This window comes from Monodon monoceros, unplaced genomic scaffold (genome assembly GCF_005190385.1).
Source record: "Monodon monoceros isolate NGI ecotype Baffin Bay Population unplaced genomic scaffold, NGI_Narwhal_1 Super_Scaffold_13, whole genome shotgun sequence".
In the NCBI taxonomy this organism is placed as follows: domain Eukaryota; kingdom Metazoa; phylum Chordata; class Mammalia; order Artiodactyla; family Monodontidae; genus Monodon; species Monodon monoceros.
Window position 1 is genome coordinate 10806779 of NW_021703769.1, and position 20070 is coordinate 10826848.

The following is a 20070-nucleotide window of genomic DNA, read 5'->3' on the forward strand; positions in this document are numbered from 1 at the left end:
GTTTTTAAACTGGCGGAAGGAATCGGTTATTATCCTGCATGCTGGATGGCAGAGGAGTTAGTGCAGAGATCGACTTAGCCAATGACTGGGTGACTAATTTGGGATTAGACTTGGCTCAGGAAGAGGGTCTGTTTTATCTCAGGCCTTTTACAGTGTTCAGCATAAAGTGAACTCAATCCATATAGGCAATACCTGTACCTGGGGTGGTAATAAAAAGTATAACTAAGTGAATTTGAATTCAGAAGAGAAACTTTCACTTTACAAACAACTTTTGCCTTATTTCAAATAATCTTAAACAATGTAAGTGATAATTCTATATGGATATCATGCATAACCTCTCACATTATCAGAATTTAACTACATTTTAAATGCCCTAATCCTAACCCTAACCCTAACTCTAACCCGGGCCCTCGGCAGTGCAAGCGCGGAGTCCTAACCACTGGCCCGTCAGGAATTCCTGGTGTTGATCTTCTAAAAATTAAGGAAGCCAGGATCTTGTTATAACTTAGCAATTTTCTCCCTACCCATTTGCTGTAATGGGTGCTTGGTAAATATTTGTTGGGTGACTTTTCATATATTTGCAGACAAGAAAGTAGCCTTTATACAAGTCTATCTTTATTTGTAAAAAATAATATACAACTAAAGCTAATTTGATTTTTAAAATCAAAGCTCATTTAGTGATAATGTACATTTTATAATAAAATTGTAGTAAAATACTGACATTTGATAGTTTAAACAAAGTAGCATTCATGTAAAAATCATGTTGCATGTAAAATTTAATTAGAAAATCCATAGTTCACAAAAGTACATATATTTTGTTGATAGCTCATGAGGACATTATCATAAATTTACTTAAGATACAGAACAATTCACAGTTAGCCTGACATTTAGTACTATACAATTTTATGCCGAGTCCACTGATACTTTTGTTAATAAGGTACACTTGAAATAATTCAGACTACCAATGAATCGACATTTTATTGTATAACCAAGATCTATTGGTTTTACAATACGTCTAGCAATCAATTCTTTCACCAATAATTTAAACGAGAGATCTAGTTGAAAAGACCGTTGACATATACCCTTAGTGGGAATAATTAAAAATCACTAGCAGGGCTTCCCTGGTGGCGCAGTGGTTGAGAGTCTGCCTGCCGATGCAGGGGACGCGGGTTCGTGCCCCGGTCCGGGAAGATCCCACACGCCGCGGAGCGGCTGGGCCCGTGAGCCATGGCCGCTGAGCCTGCGCGTCCGGAGCCTGTGCTCCGCAACGGGAGAGGCCAAAACAATGAGAGGCCCGCGTACCGCCAAAAAAAAAAAAAAAAAAAAGCACTAGCAGCTTTGATTTCCATTTTCATGAATACATACAAGACAAATCTGTATTTTACAGTTAAAAGTTGTACAAAAAGTCAAGCCCTGAAGTATTTCTTCCCCTAAGAGAAAAGTTCTGATGTTAAAACTTTGTTAAAAAAAAGAAAGAGAGAGAGGTAGTATGTGAAAGTATTTTTACTTAAAATGTTGAAGCCCTGCACCGCTTATAATTATAAGTTAAATGTAACCTTCTACTTATTAACATTTTGCCATTCAAGAGTCAAATTTATAGAACTCAACAGAATGTTAAACCTGGAATGCCATTAAAAAATAGTGGTTATATAACTGGAAGAACTTCAATGAATTCAACAAGTACACTGTATTACATAATGTTGTGCAGTTAACAGTTTAGTGATAACATGTTTAGTGGTAAAATGTGGGCAAAATACACTGAAGTATTCTGAGTCAAGAGAGCTTCATTTAATCAACTTTACTTCATATACTTCTACCATATAGAGAAAATATCCTTCAAAACGGAGTCATTTGATTCTTCATTGTTTTAATAGCACACAATTGTTATAAGGTATCCATTCTAGCCCTAGCATAAAATTAATCAATAAATAACTCTGAGAGAAATATCCATAAGTCACAGGGAACTCATGTAGTTCATACTATTCTTAGTCTCTATATACAAGCTACTATAGTGCCTGTGCACCTCCATACAATGAAACCAGGCAAGGAACGAAAGTTAGCAGCCTTACTCTTACCTTGCTAAGTGGATGCATCGGAAAGTAATAAATAGCCTCATAAAATTAATCGAGATACACTCTACCTGTCAGAGGTGAATACGACATACTTTTCATAAAGTGTAGGCAGTGTTCCTAGAAATCCCATTAAGGAAAACCCAAAATTTTCATATAAAAAGTGCACAAGGTTGTCCTGTGTGTAAAAATCTCTTAGTTTGGGTGCATTTTTTTTTTTAACGAAAATAATTCACACTACTCAAATACATTAAAAGAGTAAAAAGGCAGACAAAAAAAATATACACACAAACAACAAAAGGAATGATTTCTAATGAGATTTGGAATGAGGACAAGAAGAGGTTATGGGAGAGAGTCTCCCATGGGCAAACACGGACCTGAACAACTGTTAGAGTTTCTTAATTCAGGAACATAGCTTCAATGCTTTATAACTTAGGAAGCAACCCCTAAAAACAGTCAATTGATTTGATTTCTTAGAAATTAGGAAAAAAAAAGCATTTGAAAAAATTACTCGCTACAATTAGCAACAGAGGAACAATATTAAAAAATCAAAATACAACATGGGGAATATAGGAGCCAAGGTCCCAAAGTACCGAAAGAGAGACTCAGACTTCTTCACGTTAGAATTAAAAGATATACAGTTAAAGGAAAAATCAACCAGGCTCTGCACAGCAGGTTAAATATGCAACCACTTCAAACGGAAATGATCTAGTCCTTATGTGTAGTTCTGGGAATGTGCTCTAACATCCAGTTCTCTATAGACAAAATAGCAAAAGCACATCATTTCATTAGCAAAGGCCCCTTTGTTTTACACTTAAATTCACCTCTGACCCACTGAAGTTTATATTAATTATTGAACTACTATTTTAATAACATTTTAAGCTTGCAATATATTTTTTTCATGCCTGTCCCAGATCACTGGTTCAGAGGTACATATGCTTTAAACTAGCCAATTTACAAGTCTCCATGGCATCCTCACTCAGAAAACATTCAGACGCGACGGTTTCATAGTGTTATGATCGTGCCATCTTCTTCTAAGAGTTTTTGATCTGGAGCACGCGTTTCAAATTCTGTATTTGTGCCACTTGCTAAGGGTGCTAAGCTCACTTCATTAGAAGGAATAAAACCGTTCTGTCCAGATTCAAAACTGAGTTCTATTTGTGTTAATGATTCTAGGCTCTCGGTGTTGCGAACAGCCTTAGGGATCTGCTGTGGCACACCATTGTCTTCAATAATAATGTCATCTTCATCGCTGTCTTCATCCTCTGGCTCAAAGCTCGGTTCGATCTGCTGTGGATAGCCAGGAAGGCTGTTGTCAGTAGACTGGCCAGAGCTGCCGGAAGTCCGACTGTTCCTAATGACGTTATTCCTCTGGTTTGCTGGTCTCACTGTGATGATGAGGTTGCGGCTGTTTGCAATCATCATGTCAGTTACTTGATCTAGACTCTTCCCGGAAACTTCTATGCCATTAACTTCTAAAACTTCATCATTAACGGCTAATAGTCCTGTGCTTTGAGCCAGACCTCCCGGCACAAGTCTGGATATAAAGATCCCTGGGACCTTCTCTAAGCCATGGGGTGTCACCCTGACACTGGAGCCGTCCCGGATGTAGAATCCTAGGGGTTTCTCAGTGCCATATTTGTAAAGACGGACCCTACGATGTGTTTCTGGGAGAATATCCACGTCTATAATAGAAGACACAGGTCTGAAGTCCTGGGGCATACTAATGACTATGTGTGGCTTTTTTCTATGGTTGTCAGGACGCAACACATTGGTTAAAACATTCTTCTTCTTAATTAGTGTGTCTGTACCAAAGGCACTGTAGTCTGCTTCTTCTGTTTAAAAATAAAATACAATAATTATAGAAATGCTGTAAAAACGCCCATTTATCTATAGTGAAATCTGTACAGAAAGGACAACTCAAATATATTTGATACATAAACAAACTCGTTAAATATCAGCCTGTTCCTATCGGCTGAAAATGTAGCGCAGTAAGACATGCTATACCAGAAAAGCCCAATAGGTGGCCCTCTCGAGTATTCACCATGAAGTTACCAAAAGTTGAAGTTAAATTTGAAAAAGCTCAATGACTCAAACAACATTAAATATGGCAGATGAAATTCTGATAAGCCTCGCACACACATTCTTAAACACCATTTAAAACAAGTTATGTACATTGTATTTTCCCTAAGTTTGTTTAAACACCTCCAATTTGCATGTTTATCATATTTGACTCAATGACACGAAATTGGGCACTTTTGAAGCTCAAATACCTGTACTAGAGTCTGGGAGGACAGTGTACAAGCAGACCTCTTTTTACTGCGCTTCACAGATAATTGTGTTTTTTTACAAATTGAAGGTTTGTGGTGACCCTGCACCGAGCAAGTCTACCGACGCCATTTTTCCAACAGCATTTGCTCACTTCGTATCTCTGGGTCACATTTTGTTAATTCTTGCAATACTTCAAACTTTTAAATTATTATACTTGTTACGATGTGCTTTGATCAGTGATCTTTGACATCACTACTGCAGAAAGATTATGACCTGCTGAAGGCTCAGGTGATGGTTAACATTTTTTTTTAGCAAAAAAGTATTTTAAACTTGAGTTATGTATTTTTTTAGACGTGATGCTATTACACGCTTAATTTGTGCAAGAATTCATGTGACTCGCTTTATCGCGATATTTGCTTTATTGAACCCACAATATATCTGAGGTCTGCCTGTAATTAAATGAAATGGATAATACACATAAAATGATAATGTAATTAAATGAATGCATATCAAACACAGGAATTCTGGTCTTCTGCAAATACACTCTCCCTCAGTTTTCTGGGGGAGTTCTTAACCTTTCATTTTCCCACTTTTGAAAGAGGCTGAGGTATAAGACAGAGACAACAGGGAGGGGTGAGGATTCTGGCAAAGCTGAGAGCTCCTGCCCCATTTAATGGCATGGCTTTTCTCGCTCCAGGCAGCTTTTCTTCACGGACTGTAGGAATCTGTGTGGACAGTCCAACTTGTCAGAAAGTCTTGTTTTTTTAGGTTAAAAAAAAAGAAAAACCTTCCCATTTAAAATGCCGACACCTAATTAAATAACAACAAAAACCTGTTTGAGCAAAATAACATCTGGGGGTTGAATTTATTCTTCAAGCCAGCAATTTATAATCTCTGATGTAAACCAGGGAAAACAGGGCACTAAAACTAGATCTCCTTAAATCCCACAGCTGGAGGTAGACAGTCTACAAACAACATGTCTCATCAGAGGATGAGGAAACAGAATTAACAGCAGGCATAAAAGGTGAAATCACATTTCAAAAATAACTGGAATGGGGATAAACTAAAAAGTCACAATCTCCAAGGATTAAAAAAATATTTAATAAGAATAAAAAAGACAAAAGTGCCCCCACCATCCCAAGAACTAGTTTAAAGTCCTAGTCTCAATCACTGCTACAGACAACAGTAACATCACCAGACTGTGTCTTCACAGGGCTTCCATCTGTAGTCTCTTGTCACCCAACTCTCGGCCCCCCTGTCGGTAAGTGTTATTACCTTTACTTTACAGACCAGGAAATTAAGGGTACAAAATAAGGTACAGACAGAAGACTGGCCCCAGGTTTTCTTACTAAGGCCAATACCGTACATGTTCAATTCACACAGTGAATGTTAAATGTCCACTGTGTGTCAGAGCCTGGAGAACTTCAGTATTTTTTTCTCAGTGCTGCTGGAACACTCTTCAAAAGCTAGTTTCAGATAAATGTACAAGACTAGGGGTACCTGGGGACTTCCCTGGTGGCGCAGTGGTTAGGACTCTGCGCTCCCAATGCAGGGGGCCTGGGTTTGATCCCTGGTCAGGGAACTAGATCCCACATGCATGCCACAACTAAGGAGCCCCACCTGCCACAACTAAGACCCAGTACAACCAAAAAAAAAAAAGCCTAGTGGTACCTGATTTTGGGGCATTTTCCCCCTGGGGATAATTTTGCTTCATTTATGGAGAAAGTACTTACACTGTGTTCTTACAAAGACAGAAATTTATTTATAATTTGGCTTGGGAAATAAACTGACTGACAAAAGAATCTTTTGGGCAAAATGTAGCCAGAAATCTATCAACAATGATCTTCTACTGAATGTGTTTATTCAAAATTGTATATTTCATTTTACAATCAATTAAGAAAGCCCACACAATTTTTATATGGGAAATTCCAGACCATACAAAAGGAGAACAAAACTAAGTTGCCTACATACCTATTCATGGGAAACCTGACCAAAAAACCCCCCAAATCTGCATAATTTGGCATTGCATCCAGACTCTGTTTGAATGCTCTCTGCTAAATTCTCAAAAGCAATATGCCCCAGTACAAAGGCACCTTTGTTCTCCCATCTAGCTAATCAGTTTCCAGCCACTGGGAAAAGAAATATTTTGGCAGAAAGCCAGGGTACAGGGTGTCAGTTTAAAGTGTAAAGGTGAACATCTACAGGGAACAGGCCTGACGTTCCACCTGAGCATGTCTGTCAAAGTACAAAACTCAGAAAGAGACGGAAAGTTGGAATCCTGGCTCATGGCAACCTTTCACTTGTATAAACCCAGGCTTTATGCAACAGTGTGTGATATAGGCTCAGCGAAACCTCACCTATCCCGAGCCTGACAATCTCAGCTCACCGAAACAGACAAGGATCTACCCCTGGAATGCCGCCAAACAGCCAAACTGGATGTCTCACTTCCTTACACACAAAAAGCCCCTGTGCTTTACTCACAGAGGAAGGGAGCCCTGAAGGGCCTCCCTCTGAGCCTCTTACTTTTTAAACATTAATTCCAAAAAACCCTGGTTATCTCATTCCTCAGCTCACAGTCTTAAGTCACAGTCAGGGGTAAGGGTCCACCAGTGAGTGGCAGGCACAGATACAAAAAATAAAAGCCTACAGTGAAGAAAAAGCAAACCTGAAAACAAACAAACAAAACAAAAGCGTTATATAAATCCCAGCAGCATCCGTGTACAGCAACAAAACAGTAACAGTTCATGGTAGCGTCATCAAGAAAGTTCAAGATTATGACCCATTCAAGTTCAGTAGGAAGACAGGGGAAGAATGAAATAATTTTTGAAATTGTTCTAATCAAGGGGTGGACAGCCTTTTTCTGTAGAGTTTGTACAGTAAATATTTTAGGTATTGCAGGTCATACGGTCTCTGTTGCAAAAGCAGCCACAGGCAATACAGAACGGAGTGATCATGGTTGTGTTCCATGAAAACAGCCAGCAAGCCTGAGTTTGCCAGCCCTTGTTCTAATCCAAAATGGTTAAATGAAATACATGTGGCAACTTTAAAAGGACTAAACATCACTTAAAGCAATATTCGAAGTCTGCAGATCCCTTCACTTCCTAATATAAGGAATAACAAATGCCAGACACTTAAGAAGCACCTGCTACTATGTGGCTAGACATCGTGCTGTGTGCTGCAGATCCAGCGCACCAAACAGCTAAGGTGCTTGCTTTCATGGTGCTTACAGACTAAAATAGATGGCAATTAACAAAGAACTTGAAACCATTATATTATTACAGAGGTGCCAAGAGCTGTGAAGTTTATCAGCGGGAACTCAGCCTGGTCTGCAGGGTAAGGCAAGGCTTCTCTGGGGAGCGTGGTTTATACTGAGACTGGAAAACAAACCAGTAGCTAATCAGGTAGAAGGGAGGGAAGAACTTCCGGGTGCCGATACAACAAACACAGAGCCGGGCAGGATGGGGTCGGCGGAGGAGACGGTGAGAAGGCAGGGTGGGAGGGGAGAGAAGAGGAGGAGCTGGAGCCAAGTCCAGGCGGCCAGGGCCCTGCAGACAGACACGGCCTCCGGGGAAGTGGGGAGGATTACCGGCTTCAGCCTGAGGGCAAAGGGAAGAAAACCAAAGATTTTGGTTTTCCTACAAAGCTCACTCTGGCTGCAAGCTGGAGGAGGGACCTGCGGGGAAGACAGGAGGTTTTACTGCAGGTAATTTAGGATGGTACCTGGCCTGGGGCAGAGGCAGTGGAATGGGGAAATAAGCTTGAAAAGTAATTAGAACACATTTTTAATAGGCTTGGTGACTGAAAAAAAGGTATGTGTCAAAGGCGACACCCAGGTTTCTGTCATAAGCAACTGGCGTCACATTCTGAGCTGTTACTCAGAATTTTTTTATTTCTGGGGCCGTACCTTCTGTTAAACAATTTTTCACAATTTACTATTAAAATGTATACCCCTTAGACCATTTCTAAATTCAACCCTGACTCACTAAGATATAACCTTAAAATACAGCTTCCAAATAACATCCCACGCACAGTAAAGTTCTAAGAGACAGTTTAAGTGGCTACCCAGTTCCAGGTGTCTGGGCCACAAGGCCACGTCCTAACGCAGATGAGGCTTAAAGCAAGGCCCTTCTGGTATTTCCAACATACTCCTTTGAATAAACCCATGATACAAATGTGTTTGTCTGATGGCACACAGAAACAGACTGTGACACAGCAAGAAGTTGTGGTGTAGGTATTCTGATCAGATCTGGCGAGAAGTCCGTGCAGGTCAACGGGCCTCAGACTTGGCTGATCATCACAACGGGCTTTTAAAAAATACACATTTCCCTGGCTGCATTCCAAACCTACAGGAATGACCTGAGTACTTTTTCTAAAGGTGCAACCTTTAAATATTTTCTGAGATTGTTTACCATACAAGAACCACCTGAACAACAAGAGAAGAAAAACTCTCTTTTTCCCTCAAATAAATGAGGAAATTCTAAACTCTGACAGGGTGAGGGGGCTGGCAAAAGCCCTAGGATGCTCTGCGAAAGTAACTTTTAAAATATCAGGATTTTTGTTTTGTTTTTGCTTCCACAATAACAGCCCTGGAAATAGAGTCTGGGTTTTCTCCTCTAACAATAAATTATTGTAAAACATAAAACTTTTCAAGATATGCAATGACGCTACCCCCGAGTTCAAGCTATGAAGCGGTTTATGCCTTCAATCCTGAGCTTTCACTTCAAAGAAGCTTTATTTGGTAGAGGGTATCAGATTTTAAAAGGTCACACGGTTTAAAATTTAAAATAGTTTTCATGTCTGTCTTTTAAAAACATCGCTTGGTGCCACATCAAGTGCAACTGCTGCCCTACTGGTTCCTAAATTGGAAGCAACAGGCCCGTAAAACAGAAAGTGTGCTGTAATTAAGCAAGAAAATGTAACTGTACTTAATGCCATGTTTTACATTAGTTTCCTGAATTTAATGTTCATTAAAGTTTAAGTAAAATCAGCTTTCTACTTAAGCATCTGTTGAGCTCTGTTTAAAAGAAAAAAGGTATCACCACAAACTACAGGGCACTGTGTAACTCTGTAAGACAGACAACAAACATGTTAACTCTACCTAAATAACCAGAGGGTAATGTGGTAAAGGTGGAGGTTGGGGGGCCCTAGCTAGGGTGGTCAGAAGAGGCCCCTCTGAGAAAGTCCTCTGAGCTGAGAACTGAGGGAGGAGGAGGCAGCCATGGGACCAACTGCAGGAAAAGCGTTGCTTACAGAAGGAACAGCAAGTGCAGAAGCACAGAGACGGCAACAAGCCCGCTGAGTCCTAGGGACAGAAAGAAAGCCAATGTGGTTGCTGTGAGGGGGGAGTGGGAGAATGGAGGAAGGAGACACTGCTGTGGAGCACAAATCAGGATGTATTTTATTCTGGATGCAACGGAAACCATTGGAGGGTTTTCAGCAGGAATGAATCGACTGACTGACTTTTCATGTTTTGCTTAAGTCATATTTGTATTACAGTTACTTTTTTATTTTTTGGCCGCATCGGGTGGCATGCGGGATCTTAGTTCCCCGACCAGGGATTGAACCCGTGTCCCCCTGCAGTGCAGGCATGGAGTCTTAACCGCCGGACCACCAGGGATGTCCTAAAGTTACATTTTTAAAAACAAAAATTTTCTGTTGAACACACTGCCTATTTCTAGATCAAATTCTGAGGGCTCTGAATTGTACTGGTTATTTACCTCTACAGCACAGAAAGCTTTTGTTTACATCTAAACATATTTGAAAAGGAAACAGCAGATGATAACCGCCCGTAAAAGATGTTAGGATTAATCCTATGAGCACGTAAGTGTTACAATTCCAGTAACAAAAACATGTGGTAGTATAATCCAACACCTATCATCTTTCTAACGAAGGGGATAATCCAACAAGTTCTGTCAGATGGCAGTAGTTTAAAAATAGTCATTCTATATTTACATACATGTTCCAAACAGCAAATTTATAATGAAAATTACAACTGCTAACAAGACAGGCCTTCTATGCAACAACAATGATTTAAATTATTCTGCTTAAAATGACAAGTTCCACTCCAATGTTTCGTCTTCTCTTCCTTCTCCAACATTCTATACATAGCTTTCTAAGAACCATCCCTGCTCTTCATCTCAGCAAGCCCTTATGTCCACTCCCCAAAATTTCAACTATCACTTTTCTGCAGACTTTCAGCTCTTTGATCAGCCTCTAGATTTCCACCCTAAGCTCCAGCCCATCATTTCTGATTTCCTACGGGACAAGGTTGAAACTCGCCAGCCAGATAAGCTTTTTTGTCCTATAACCAAACCAATTTTCTTTCCAAGTCAATCTCTCTTCCAGACTGTACCTGTTTTATGGCACCATCAGGATCAAATTCAGAAAGCTATTTTCCTCTGGACGCCTCTTCAACCCTCTGCCCTCCAGGGGGGAGCGCAGTGACTCTCAGATCCTCCCCTTTATCTTCCTCACCTGGTCTCCTGCCGGGGCAGCTTCTCAGCGTCTCTCACCCCGCTGCTCCTTGCTCTCTCCTGTAAGACTGCTGCATACTCCAATTCATCCTGAACAGCCAAATGAGTCTTCCTGAAGTAACACTCTAATTGTACCACACCCCTGCCACATACCTAGGAAATCCATCTTAGGGGTCTTTGGGAAAATGAATTTGCATGTTTGTAAAGTATTTTGTAAATAGTCAAGTGATACAGATGTAAGTTACTCTACCCTTGGAGGTTTATTTTGTTGGCGGACTTTAGTTCCTCCAAACCCAGAAGCAAAGATACACAATCAGTGGAATTTCAAAGCCCTAGGAGTGGTCCAATGCTTATCAACTGATTGGAAAGAAAGTTTCACCTTCAAGGGTAATTTCTACCCACTCCCTCAAACTGCTTTCTGGGTTGGTTTACAAACACAGTAAGGCTTTGATTATCCCACCAATACTGGGCTTGTGGCTCTCATGTCGCCTTTCCAAACCTCTTCATTTACCAAAGACAAAGGAATAAATGGCACACACCATGGCCATCTACAGGCGGACACAGATAAACACACACACACGGAGGAGGCCACAAAGTTAAAAGTTTTAGGGCTCAAAATACGTTTCAATTCTTGCCATATAGAGTGGTTATTTTAAAATGTTCTTTTGCAAGACCAATATCAATGTTTACATTCCTCCAAAATAATGACTTGCTCTCTGATTTTCCAGATAATTCACTAGTTTTATTTCTGTGAAAAATGCCTTAAAAGGAAAGAAAACATTCACCGGAGGCATACTACATGCCAGAGCACTGCACTGAGCTCATTTAAACTTCCTAGTAATCCTATGAGATAGTATGTTCATTCTATAGATAAAGATACCGCGACCCAGGAAGAATAAACAGCTTTCCTTCAGGTACCTATTAAGTGGTGCATACAGATTTCAAAGTTAATTGCTACCAAAAAAGTAGAATGTTTCCCAGACTCCAAAGTCATACTCCTCCTACCACATCTTTCTGAATGGACAAAATTCCATTCAACAAAGTGAAGATTCAATAAATTCCTAATTTCCATTTTTAAAAAATCTAAGAGGTTATAAAGTAATTAAAACCACAATCTTTCGGACTTCCCTCGTGGTGCAGCAGTTAAGAATCCGCCTGCCAATGCAGGGGACACGGGTTCGATCCCTGGTCTGGGAAGATCCCACACGCCACGGAGCAACTAAGCCTATGTGCCACAGCTACTGAGCCTGCACTCTAGAGCCCGCGAGCCACAACTACTGAGCCTGTGAGCCACAACTACTGAGCCGGCGTGCTGTAACTACTGAGGCCCACGCCCCTAGAGCCCGTGCTCCGCAACAAGAGAAGCCACCTCAATGAGAAGCCCGTGCACCACAACGAAGAGTAGCCCCCGCTCGCCGCAACTAGAGAAAGCCTGTGCACGGCAACGAAGACCCAACGCAGCCAAAAATAAAATAAAAATAAATTTTTTTAAAAACCCGCAATCTTTCCAAAGTATACTTAGTGAAGTGTAAAGATGTCAATTAAACCAATAATATCACAGATGTCTTAACTCACTTGTTAGTTAATATGGTAAGAAGATTCACACAAAATGTCTATTCATTAAATTTGTAGTGAATTCTGTGTGTCCTATCAATGAGGAAAATAAACAACTTCTAATTCTAAAATAATTTTTCTAAACATTGTTACTTACCCTTTTTTTGTATAAAAATCCTAAGCAGTGGGTTGGCCGTTGAAACAGCTTTGTGATAATTATCATCGTTATTTATAGGTAGTAAATCTCCGTGGATGTCTGCATAGCCTACTAAAACGTCAACATTGGGTATCTTATGAACATGTTGCAGTAATCCATAAAACTCCTCAAACTTTCCAGGTTTTGATCTTTCCAGTGAAAACCGACGAAATTCAGCTCCAAACTATAAATAAACATATTAATTTTAAAAAAGGTAACAGGATCCAATCTTAAAATGCATGACAGAAAAATTCACAGGCACAGTCTTTCCCTTAATGAAGAAGACAGTTCCAATAACATGGTCTATTGTCAGAAACCTCATTATCAGGAGATAAAACAACATAAGGAAGGCACAGGAATGTGTCTGCTCACTGCTGCATCTCTGAAGGGCATTCCCTTCAAGAGATGCAGGCTCAACTTAATCCCTGGGGTACCCAGGTCTCACTGGGGACTGTCCTGCAGAGTGACTCAGCTCAAACAAACCCTGTCTGGAGCCCAGATCCTGACAGCAGTATCTGCTCCTCACTCAGGCCATGGGGTAACAAAGATGTTCCTAAGTCTTTATTTTGACTGGTAGCAAAAAGCATCTAAGTTTCCTTCCCCATAAAAGGAATTACAATTTCACAGGAAGTGGCAAGAATTAACAGCAACATATACAAAAAGGACTTTGAGTTTCTTGGCACTAAGGTAGGATACAAATGGAGGTATGTCATATAAGAAACAGGTCTAGAGATAAGAAGTGTCTTCCCTATGTTAATCTTAAAAACACACACACACACAGTACATTAAATATATGTCCTACAACTCTCCAATTAAAGCAAAAGTGTTTACGTGCTTGGCACAGTGCTAGGCCCTAGAGAATGAAAGGTTCAGGCCTGCACCAGAGCTCAGAAACTAGTGGGGAAAGAGAATAACTATATGAGAGGCATTAAGGGATCACACGAACAGGGAGGACGACACTTCCATCATGCCCAATATTTATCTCCACAATTCTGGTTCTCAGGTCTGCTTCCCTACTCTAGATTCACACCTCTGCCTTCCAAATGCCAAATTATTTAAGTGGTTCTTACTCAACACGAAGGACTGGCTTCATCTAGTCCATAATAAATAGGATCCATGACTTAACAATGGGACTAGCATGGCATTTCCTCAAATGTGGAAACATAAGAAAGATTCATCAGCCTTCCTCAAAAAGTGCCCCAGTCACACAAGTTTGGGAAATGCTACATAACTATAATTACACTCTTAGGAATCACTGTGGAGACCAGATATTAAACGCTCAGTTAAGTCCTGTGGTTGAGAAAAAAAAAAAAAAGTTTTTAAACAAATGTTTGCCAAATATGTTTGACCACTGAACTCATTTTTCCTCTAAATATCTATTAATGGCAAGAAACACTAATGTACCCCTAAGACAGCCTTAAGCATCTTGCAGAGAAAGTCCCTATCAGAATAATTTGAGCAGGTTACAAATGTGTCAGTTCATTTCCCTAAGGATCCCACGGTCTCTCTGAACTCACTGCTTTTGCTGTCTCGAAGAACCTCATCTGCCTTGCTTTACGCCCACACCACTCACTAGTTTCAAATTAAAATGAAAAATTACTAAAACCACTTCTCACCTCCAACAAGTCAAAAGTTTCCAAAACACATTCCTGAAACATAAACACTAACATCTGTCAAGAACATAAGGTGACTCATACCTAAAGCGCTCAACAAGTGTAGTCATACCTTCACGTTTCAAAGTAAATAATAACTGGGGAACACCCTTCATATCAGAGTTAGTCTTATGATGTTATAAAAAGTCATAGTTTCTTCTCCATTTTCTTTATTCTGGTATCACAACATCCTAGTGCTTTCTGATTCATCTCAGGGTTTTACTACTTCCCCTGGTGAATGGGAGTAACATCTAATAATTGAATATTTTAGGGCTGCAATGTTTTTGCTAAAGCTTGTGGATAAAAATTCTTTGCTCAACATTTTTTTCTCTTGCTTAAATGTTATGATGAAAACAATGGAAAATTGCATGGCTTCACAAGTAGATGTGCCCTTTTTGCAATGTTAGCAGGAAAAAAAAAAAGAGAAATTGTTATGCTTCTTGCAGCAAAACAATAGGATTAAGAGAACTTTTTACTACATGAAGAAAAATACTAAAATAGAGATAACATTAAGACCCAATCGACAACTATTATAACTTTTCTTAGCCTGGTCTAGTTTGCCTTGGTCACCCAGAATGTGTATGGACAACCTGTCTCCCAGCATCTTTTGGTACACTCTAGAAATGAAAACTTAATATTGTTTGCCCATGAATAATAACTAGGAAATGTACAGCTCAAAGACTATTCCAAGTGTTTAATAACCTAAGGTTATTAAAGGACATCACCTTGATTATTAAGAGCTTTTCCAACTCTGGAGAAACAGGAAGATAAATCAGTTACCAAAAAAAGTCACATGGTAACTGGTATCACAACTTAACTATAGTTATATTTGCATTATCCATTACTTTATTTGTACCATTTTCCCCTTCCATGAGCAAAGATATGACGTTGACACTGTTTTCTATGCAGAAGAAAAAGAAATCCTGAAACGTGGATCTGCACATCACCAAGTTGTGGTTACAACCTCTTAGCGACCAGCTTTGTAAAAAGCTGTGATATCACCAAAGCAGTGAAAAAGGAAGTATTGTTTCACACATCTGTCCAAATATTTTTTAAATGGTAAAGATGCCAAATGTTTTATTTAATCCATTAAATATATACTTAAAACATAAGGTGCCACTGACACACTAGAAACAGCACCTCTACTGTGCCTATTTATCAGCAGCTAGAGCACTAGTGGGACCACACTTTATGAGATGCAGGTTCTCAGAATGCCTTGATTCTATTTAAGAGACACGGTTCACCAGAAGTCCAGTATGGCAGGTCAAATATATAATGGGCAGTATGGGAAAGATTCACAAACCAGTTGACAGAAAAAAAGGGCAGAAAGCCTGAAATTCCAGTCCCCAAGTGCTCGAGGTTTTCTAGTCTCAGAGATAAATTACCATTTGACTATCAGAACACCTAGAATCCCTACTCATTTTTTCCTATGATAAAAAGATTAAATACTTTCTACCAAGATTAGGACCACAAACTGAATTTTAAGATTATGCAACATCATAAATGTCTTTCTTTTCTTAACCTCAACTCCCACAAACCCAAACTAGATTTATGACAAAAATGCCATGAGAAGGTTCAACCACTGGCCACGGAACTACCACCACTATACTGCTAGAGGAAAAGCTCTCTATATTTTGAGTTATCTTAACCCTTAGTTCAAGCGTGTCACTTCAATTTGCTATGGCAGTTCCACGGAGGACACAGGAGACAGCATATTCGTGAAACGGCTATAGCTACATTTCTCTTCTTATTAAGCAGAAGGGTTTCTTAACTAGTGCCTATTCTGATACACGAGTTAAGTCAAAAATAACATTGTAAAATAATGTGAAAAATGAATGCAGATACTCTTGATGTGATCATCTCAGTAACAGCAACTTACAGAACTTTGTTTATCAACTCCAGATAATAAAAACCATTCTACCACAGGCTCCAGGGAGCCTTCCTACTCTACTTCACTGAAAATCACTCCTGGATTTTGCATTCTCCTCCCCCCTACCCCACCCCGTAGTCTTACATTCAATGATGTTTCATTATTCTTAGAGTTGATACGCTTTTACTTTTCTCCTATTCTTTCATGTGTTTTGATCTTCCCAACTCTTTATTTTAAATGTTCTCAGGGCCCAGCCCATGTCCTCTTTTTTCTATTCTATAAAGCCTAAAACTTATTTTGTAAATGGTTTTAAGGTTTTGTCATAAAAAGCACACCTGGTCGAAGTCATAAGCTTTCTGAGCCCCCATCTTCTCAGAGGATCAGACTAGGTTATCTAAGTCCCCTCTGGCTCTTCAATTCATGAAATGCTTGCTGAAAACGTTCCCGTAGCCGCCGACCATCTTCAAATTCCATCTCAAAACCCCCGTTGGAAAGCATTCCCTCACTAATCCCTATACACCGTCCTGCTCAGGGAGCCCTGCAATTTAGGAACTCGGGGGATACTGACGTAATTATCAGCAGACCGGCATACCGGTGGTCAAGAGTGAAAGCACTTGATGTGAAAAGGTAGCAGGATGGAATGAAGAGGGCACCCAGACTCAAACTGTGAAGTGCTACTCAAACGAAAGGCGATAGTGTTAATTTTATAGATTAAATGCATACCAACGTTAGTGCTAGAAAAATCTCTAAGCAGGAAGCAAAGCTAACTTTACAAGGGCTCTTGAGTTCCCTGGGCTCTCTCCTTCACCACTTGATGCACCCTTGAGCCACAGAAAGGGGTAACATTCTGTGACCACGGGTGTTCCAAATACTCTACTCAGAAGGCCAAGAGGTAGAATTCCTCCAAACCTTTCGTACCACGCTGCGCTCAAACGCCTCCCATCCTCGGCTATACCTCGGCCCTTACTCCCATCCTTGAACAGGAATGATTTTTAAGGAGATAGATTAAGCGCTCAGCTGGTCTCCTCCCTACCTGGGGCAGGAGCAGACACAACCCCCCACGCTCGTCCTCTTCACAGCAAGCGTATTATCCACCATCTCCTGCCTCCAAATCCCACCATCGCGCCCACCACGGTCCCAGACAGCGGGCAGCTCCTCAGGCCGTCCCCGGCCAGCCCTTGGCTTCCCCCAGGCCTCCCCCAGGCCCCGGGAGCACCCCCCTCAAGGCTCTGACCGCCAGTCCCCATCTAGCCGGCCGCTCCGCCCAGCCCGGGCCCCGCGCACCTTGCTCTTCACCTCCATGGTGCCCAGGCAGCCGCTGCCCGCTCCGTGCCGGTGGCTGCGGTTCATCCTGAGGCCTGACCCGCAACAGCCTCCTCCAGACGGGCCGCCCCTCGAGCGCGGAGAGCGAGTGCCCGGCCGCTGGGCTCGGGACTCGGCTGCGGCCCAGGCGCCTCCTCACAGGCACCTGCAGAGAGGCGACCGTGGCTCGGGTCTCCGCGCAGAGCTCCGCTCGGCTGGCTCCTCACGCGGTGGGACCGAGGGTGAGACTGGCGGCGCGGCGGGCGGGAACGCGGCTCCCTCCCTCCGGGCCTCTGCGACGGCCGCGACGGCGAAGAAGGAGGAGGGGGCGGAGCACAGGGGACAGGCGCCGCAGCCTAGCTCTCAGCCGCTTTCCCCCGCGAGCCCGCGCGCGCGCACCCCAGCCGGGCGGGAGCCGCGGCACGTGCGCGCGCTCACCTGCAGCTTCTGTAGACGCCTTGGAGGCTCGCGCTCCGCCCACACCCAATGGGAAGCGCGCACCTGCGCCCCCAGCGCCAACCAATCGGTACACGTCTCGCGCAGCGCGTGGGCGGGCCGCCTCCGCGAAAGTCCCGCCCGCCGCCGTACGATTGGTCCCACGCTGCGAGGGAGGGGCGGGATCACCTGAAGCCGTGGACCTCCTCTCCCGACCTAGTAGGAGAGCTGGAAAGCGCATGCGCGGGCCCTGGAGTTTCCGCCCCGGGAAGGCAGGCCGGAAGCGCGAGCGCACCTGGAGATGAGCTAGGGCGCTGGGCCTTTTGCGCACGCGCAGGCGCGCGCCTGGTTGACCCGGACCCGACTCGCGCGCCGCGGGGGAATGGGAGGCGAGGCCCGGCTGGTGCGGAGGCGGGGTGGGGCTGCTATGTTTCTGCCACCCCTTATCTTCCTTCCACTTTGGGATGCTGCAGCGTGCAGCTACGCCCCTCCACCACCCATTTGCGTCGTTTAGGTGTCTGGCTGCAACTCTGATTACAAAATTCAAGTTTTCCCGCCTCTGCAACAGTCACTGGGGAAGAATCTCAGGGCTCTACTGGCTTAGTTTTGTTGGTAGTGACTCTTTCTGCAGTCCGTCTAAGTCCCATAGGGTCGAGTAGCCGCTGGGAGGGAGGGAAAGTGGGCAGAGGCTCGGGACGGCTCCTCGAAGGTCTGGCTTCCCCAAGTACTTCTAGACCGGCCCTCCAGGGCTTTCTTTTTTTCTTTTCTTTTAAATTTATTTTTAACCTCTGAAGCCTTCCTCTCCCTCCAGCCATTTCTGGGCTATTCGTTGTGTCCACCAATGACAGCCTCCAGATTGCCTTTGTCCCCCTCCCCCCAGTGGAATGACCGAGCTATGTCCCTGATAACAAAAGACTGACTCCTTCTCTCTAAATGCCCCAGAGCTGGGTTTGTTCTTCCAGGGGCCCTTTTCAGCACTGGCCGAGCTGGGGAGGTGAGGAGGAGACCCCCAACGCTCCCCCACACACACCGGCAGGGGGCTCATCATGGCACTGCGGCTCATCAAGGAGCTGTGGAACCCTCCTTTGAGCTGGACCTGGGCCGGCGGGCGGGGTTTCTAACCTGAAATGGCCAAGAAGATCTGGTTAGGGTGCTGCATTCCACCTGAGTCCTCCGAGGCTTCCTCCCCTTATCTCATGCTTCCAATCCCTCCTCACACTTTGCACCCCTCCTTCCCAGCACTTGTGTCAAGTTCCGGTTTCCCCATGTGTTTTGGGAGTAATCTGCTCCTGACCGAGAATGACGGCTCTGAGAAGGCAGCGGTCTGCTTTGCTCACTGTGGAGCAGTAGCACCTACCTGACTCCTAGCAGGTACTCAGATATGTCTCTGCTGGGTGCTGGAGCTGAGGAGGGCGATTTCTCCATACTAACTTTACCCCACCTGGGCTCAAAGGTGAGAAACCCATCTTTCCCCCTGAGGGGTTCAGTCCAGCAAATATTCGTGGGGGAATTTAAAGTTTTTCTGGCCATTTTGGGTGGAAGTCCAGATGGAAGGGATCCCATCCCAAGCTGAGTAATAATAAAACTGCCTTCTCTACCCCCTGTTCAAAAGCACCTACTATGTGACTCAAGCTAAACTGGAAATGAAGTGCGGTGCTGTGATGGGGCGGCATGGCAGCTTGGTCTCAAGACCTCTTAATACTCTTAAAAATTATGGAGGGCCTCCAGGTATTGTGTTTATGTGTGATATGTCTTTCAACAGTCATTGTATTAAAATTGAAATTGAGAAATGTTTAAAACACAAGAATACACAAGCACACACACCAATAGTCATCAGGGTGATGATATCGTCACATGTCCTGTCCCTTCTGGAAAATTCCATTGTATACCTGTCTGACAAGGAAGGTGAGAAGAGCAAGTGACATCTTAGTATTGTGAAAATAGTTTGAGCTTTGAGACTCACCTGAAAAGGTCTCAGGGACTCCCAGGGACCGCTGGGATCTCTGTTCTCAGCTGTCACCTCCCAACCCCCAGCTGCCAGGGCTACATACTGGGCCCTAGTTCTGTGGGAGCTATTGCTGGATGGTGGAGCTTTATTACTGTTATCGGTACTGATTTATCAAGCCCCTTTTTAAAAAGGAAGTTCATGGGTGCCAACACACCTGCGTGGGCCCTGCATTCCTGGAGGTGTCGTCACATCCTCTCTGTCCTCCCCCGGGGTGTGGCATCCCTCTTGGACTTTCCTTTC

General features: G+C 42.9%; 1 protein-coding gene across 1 annotated transcript; it reads right to left on the minus strand.

The window, feature by feature from the left end:
• Nucleotides 1–723: 723 nt before the first annotated feature.
• On the minus strand, nt 724–17809 carry PARD6B (par-6 family cell polarity regulator beta). The gene is made up of 3 exons (XM_029222122.1): nt 17370–17809; nt 12525–12747; nt 724–3904 (listed from the first exon to the last, which is right to left on the minus strand). The coding sequence occupies exons 1-3, from the start codon at nt 17433–17435 to the stop codon at nt 3075–3077; spliced, it is 1119 nt and encodes a 372-aa protein (XP_029077955.1). The 5' UTR covers nt 17436–17809; the 3' UTR covers nt 724–3074.
• Nucleotides 17810–20070: the final 2261 nt, after the last annotated feature.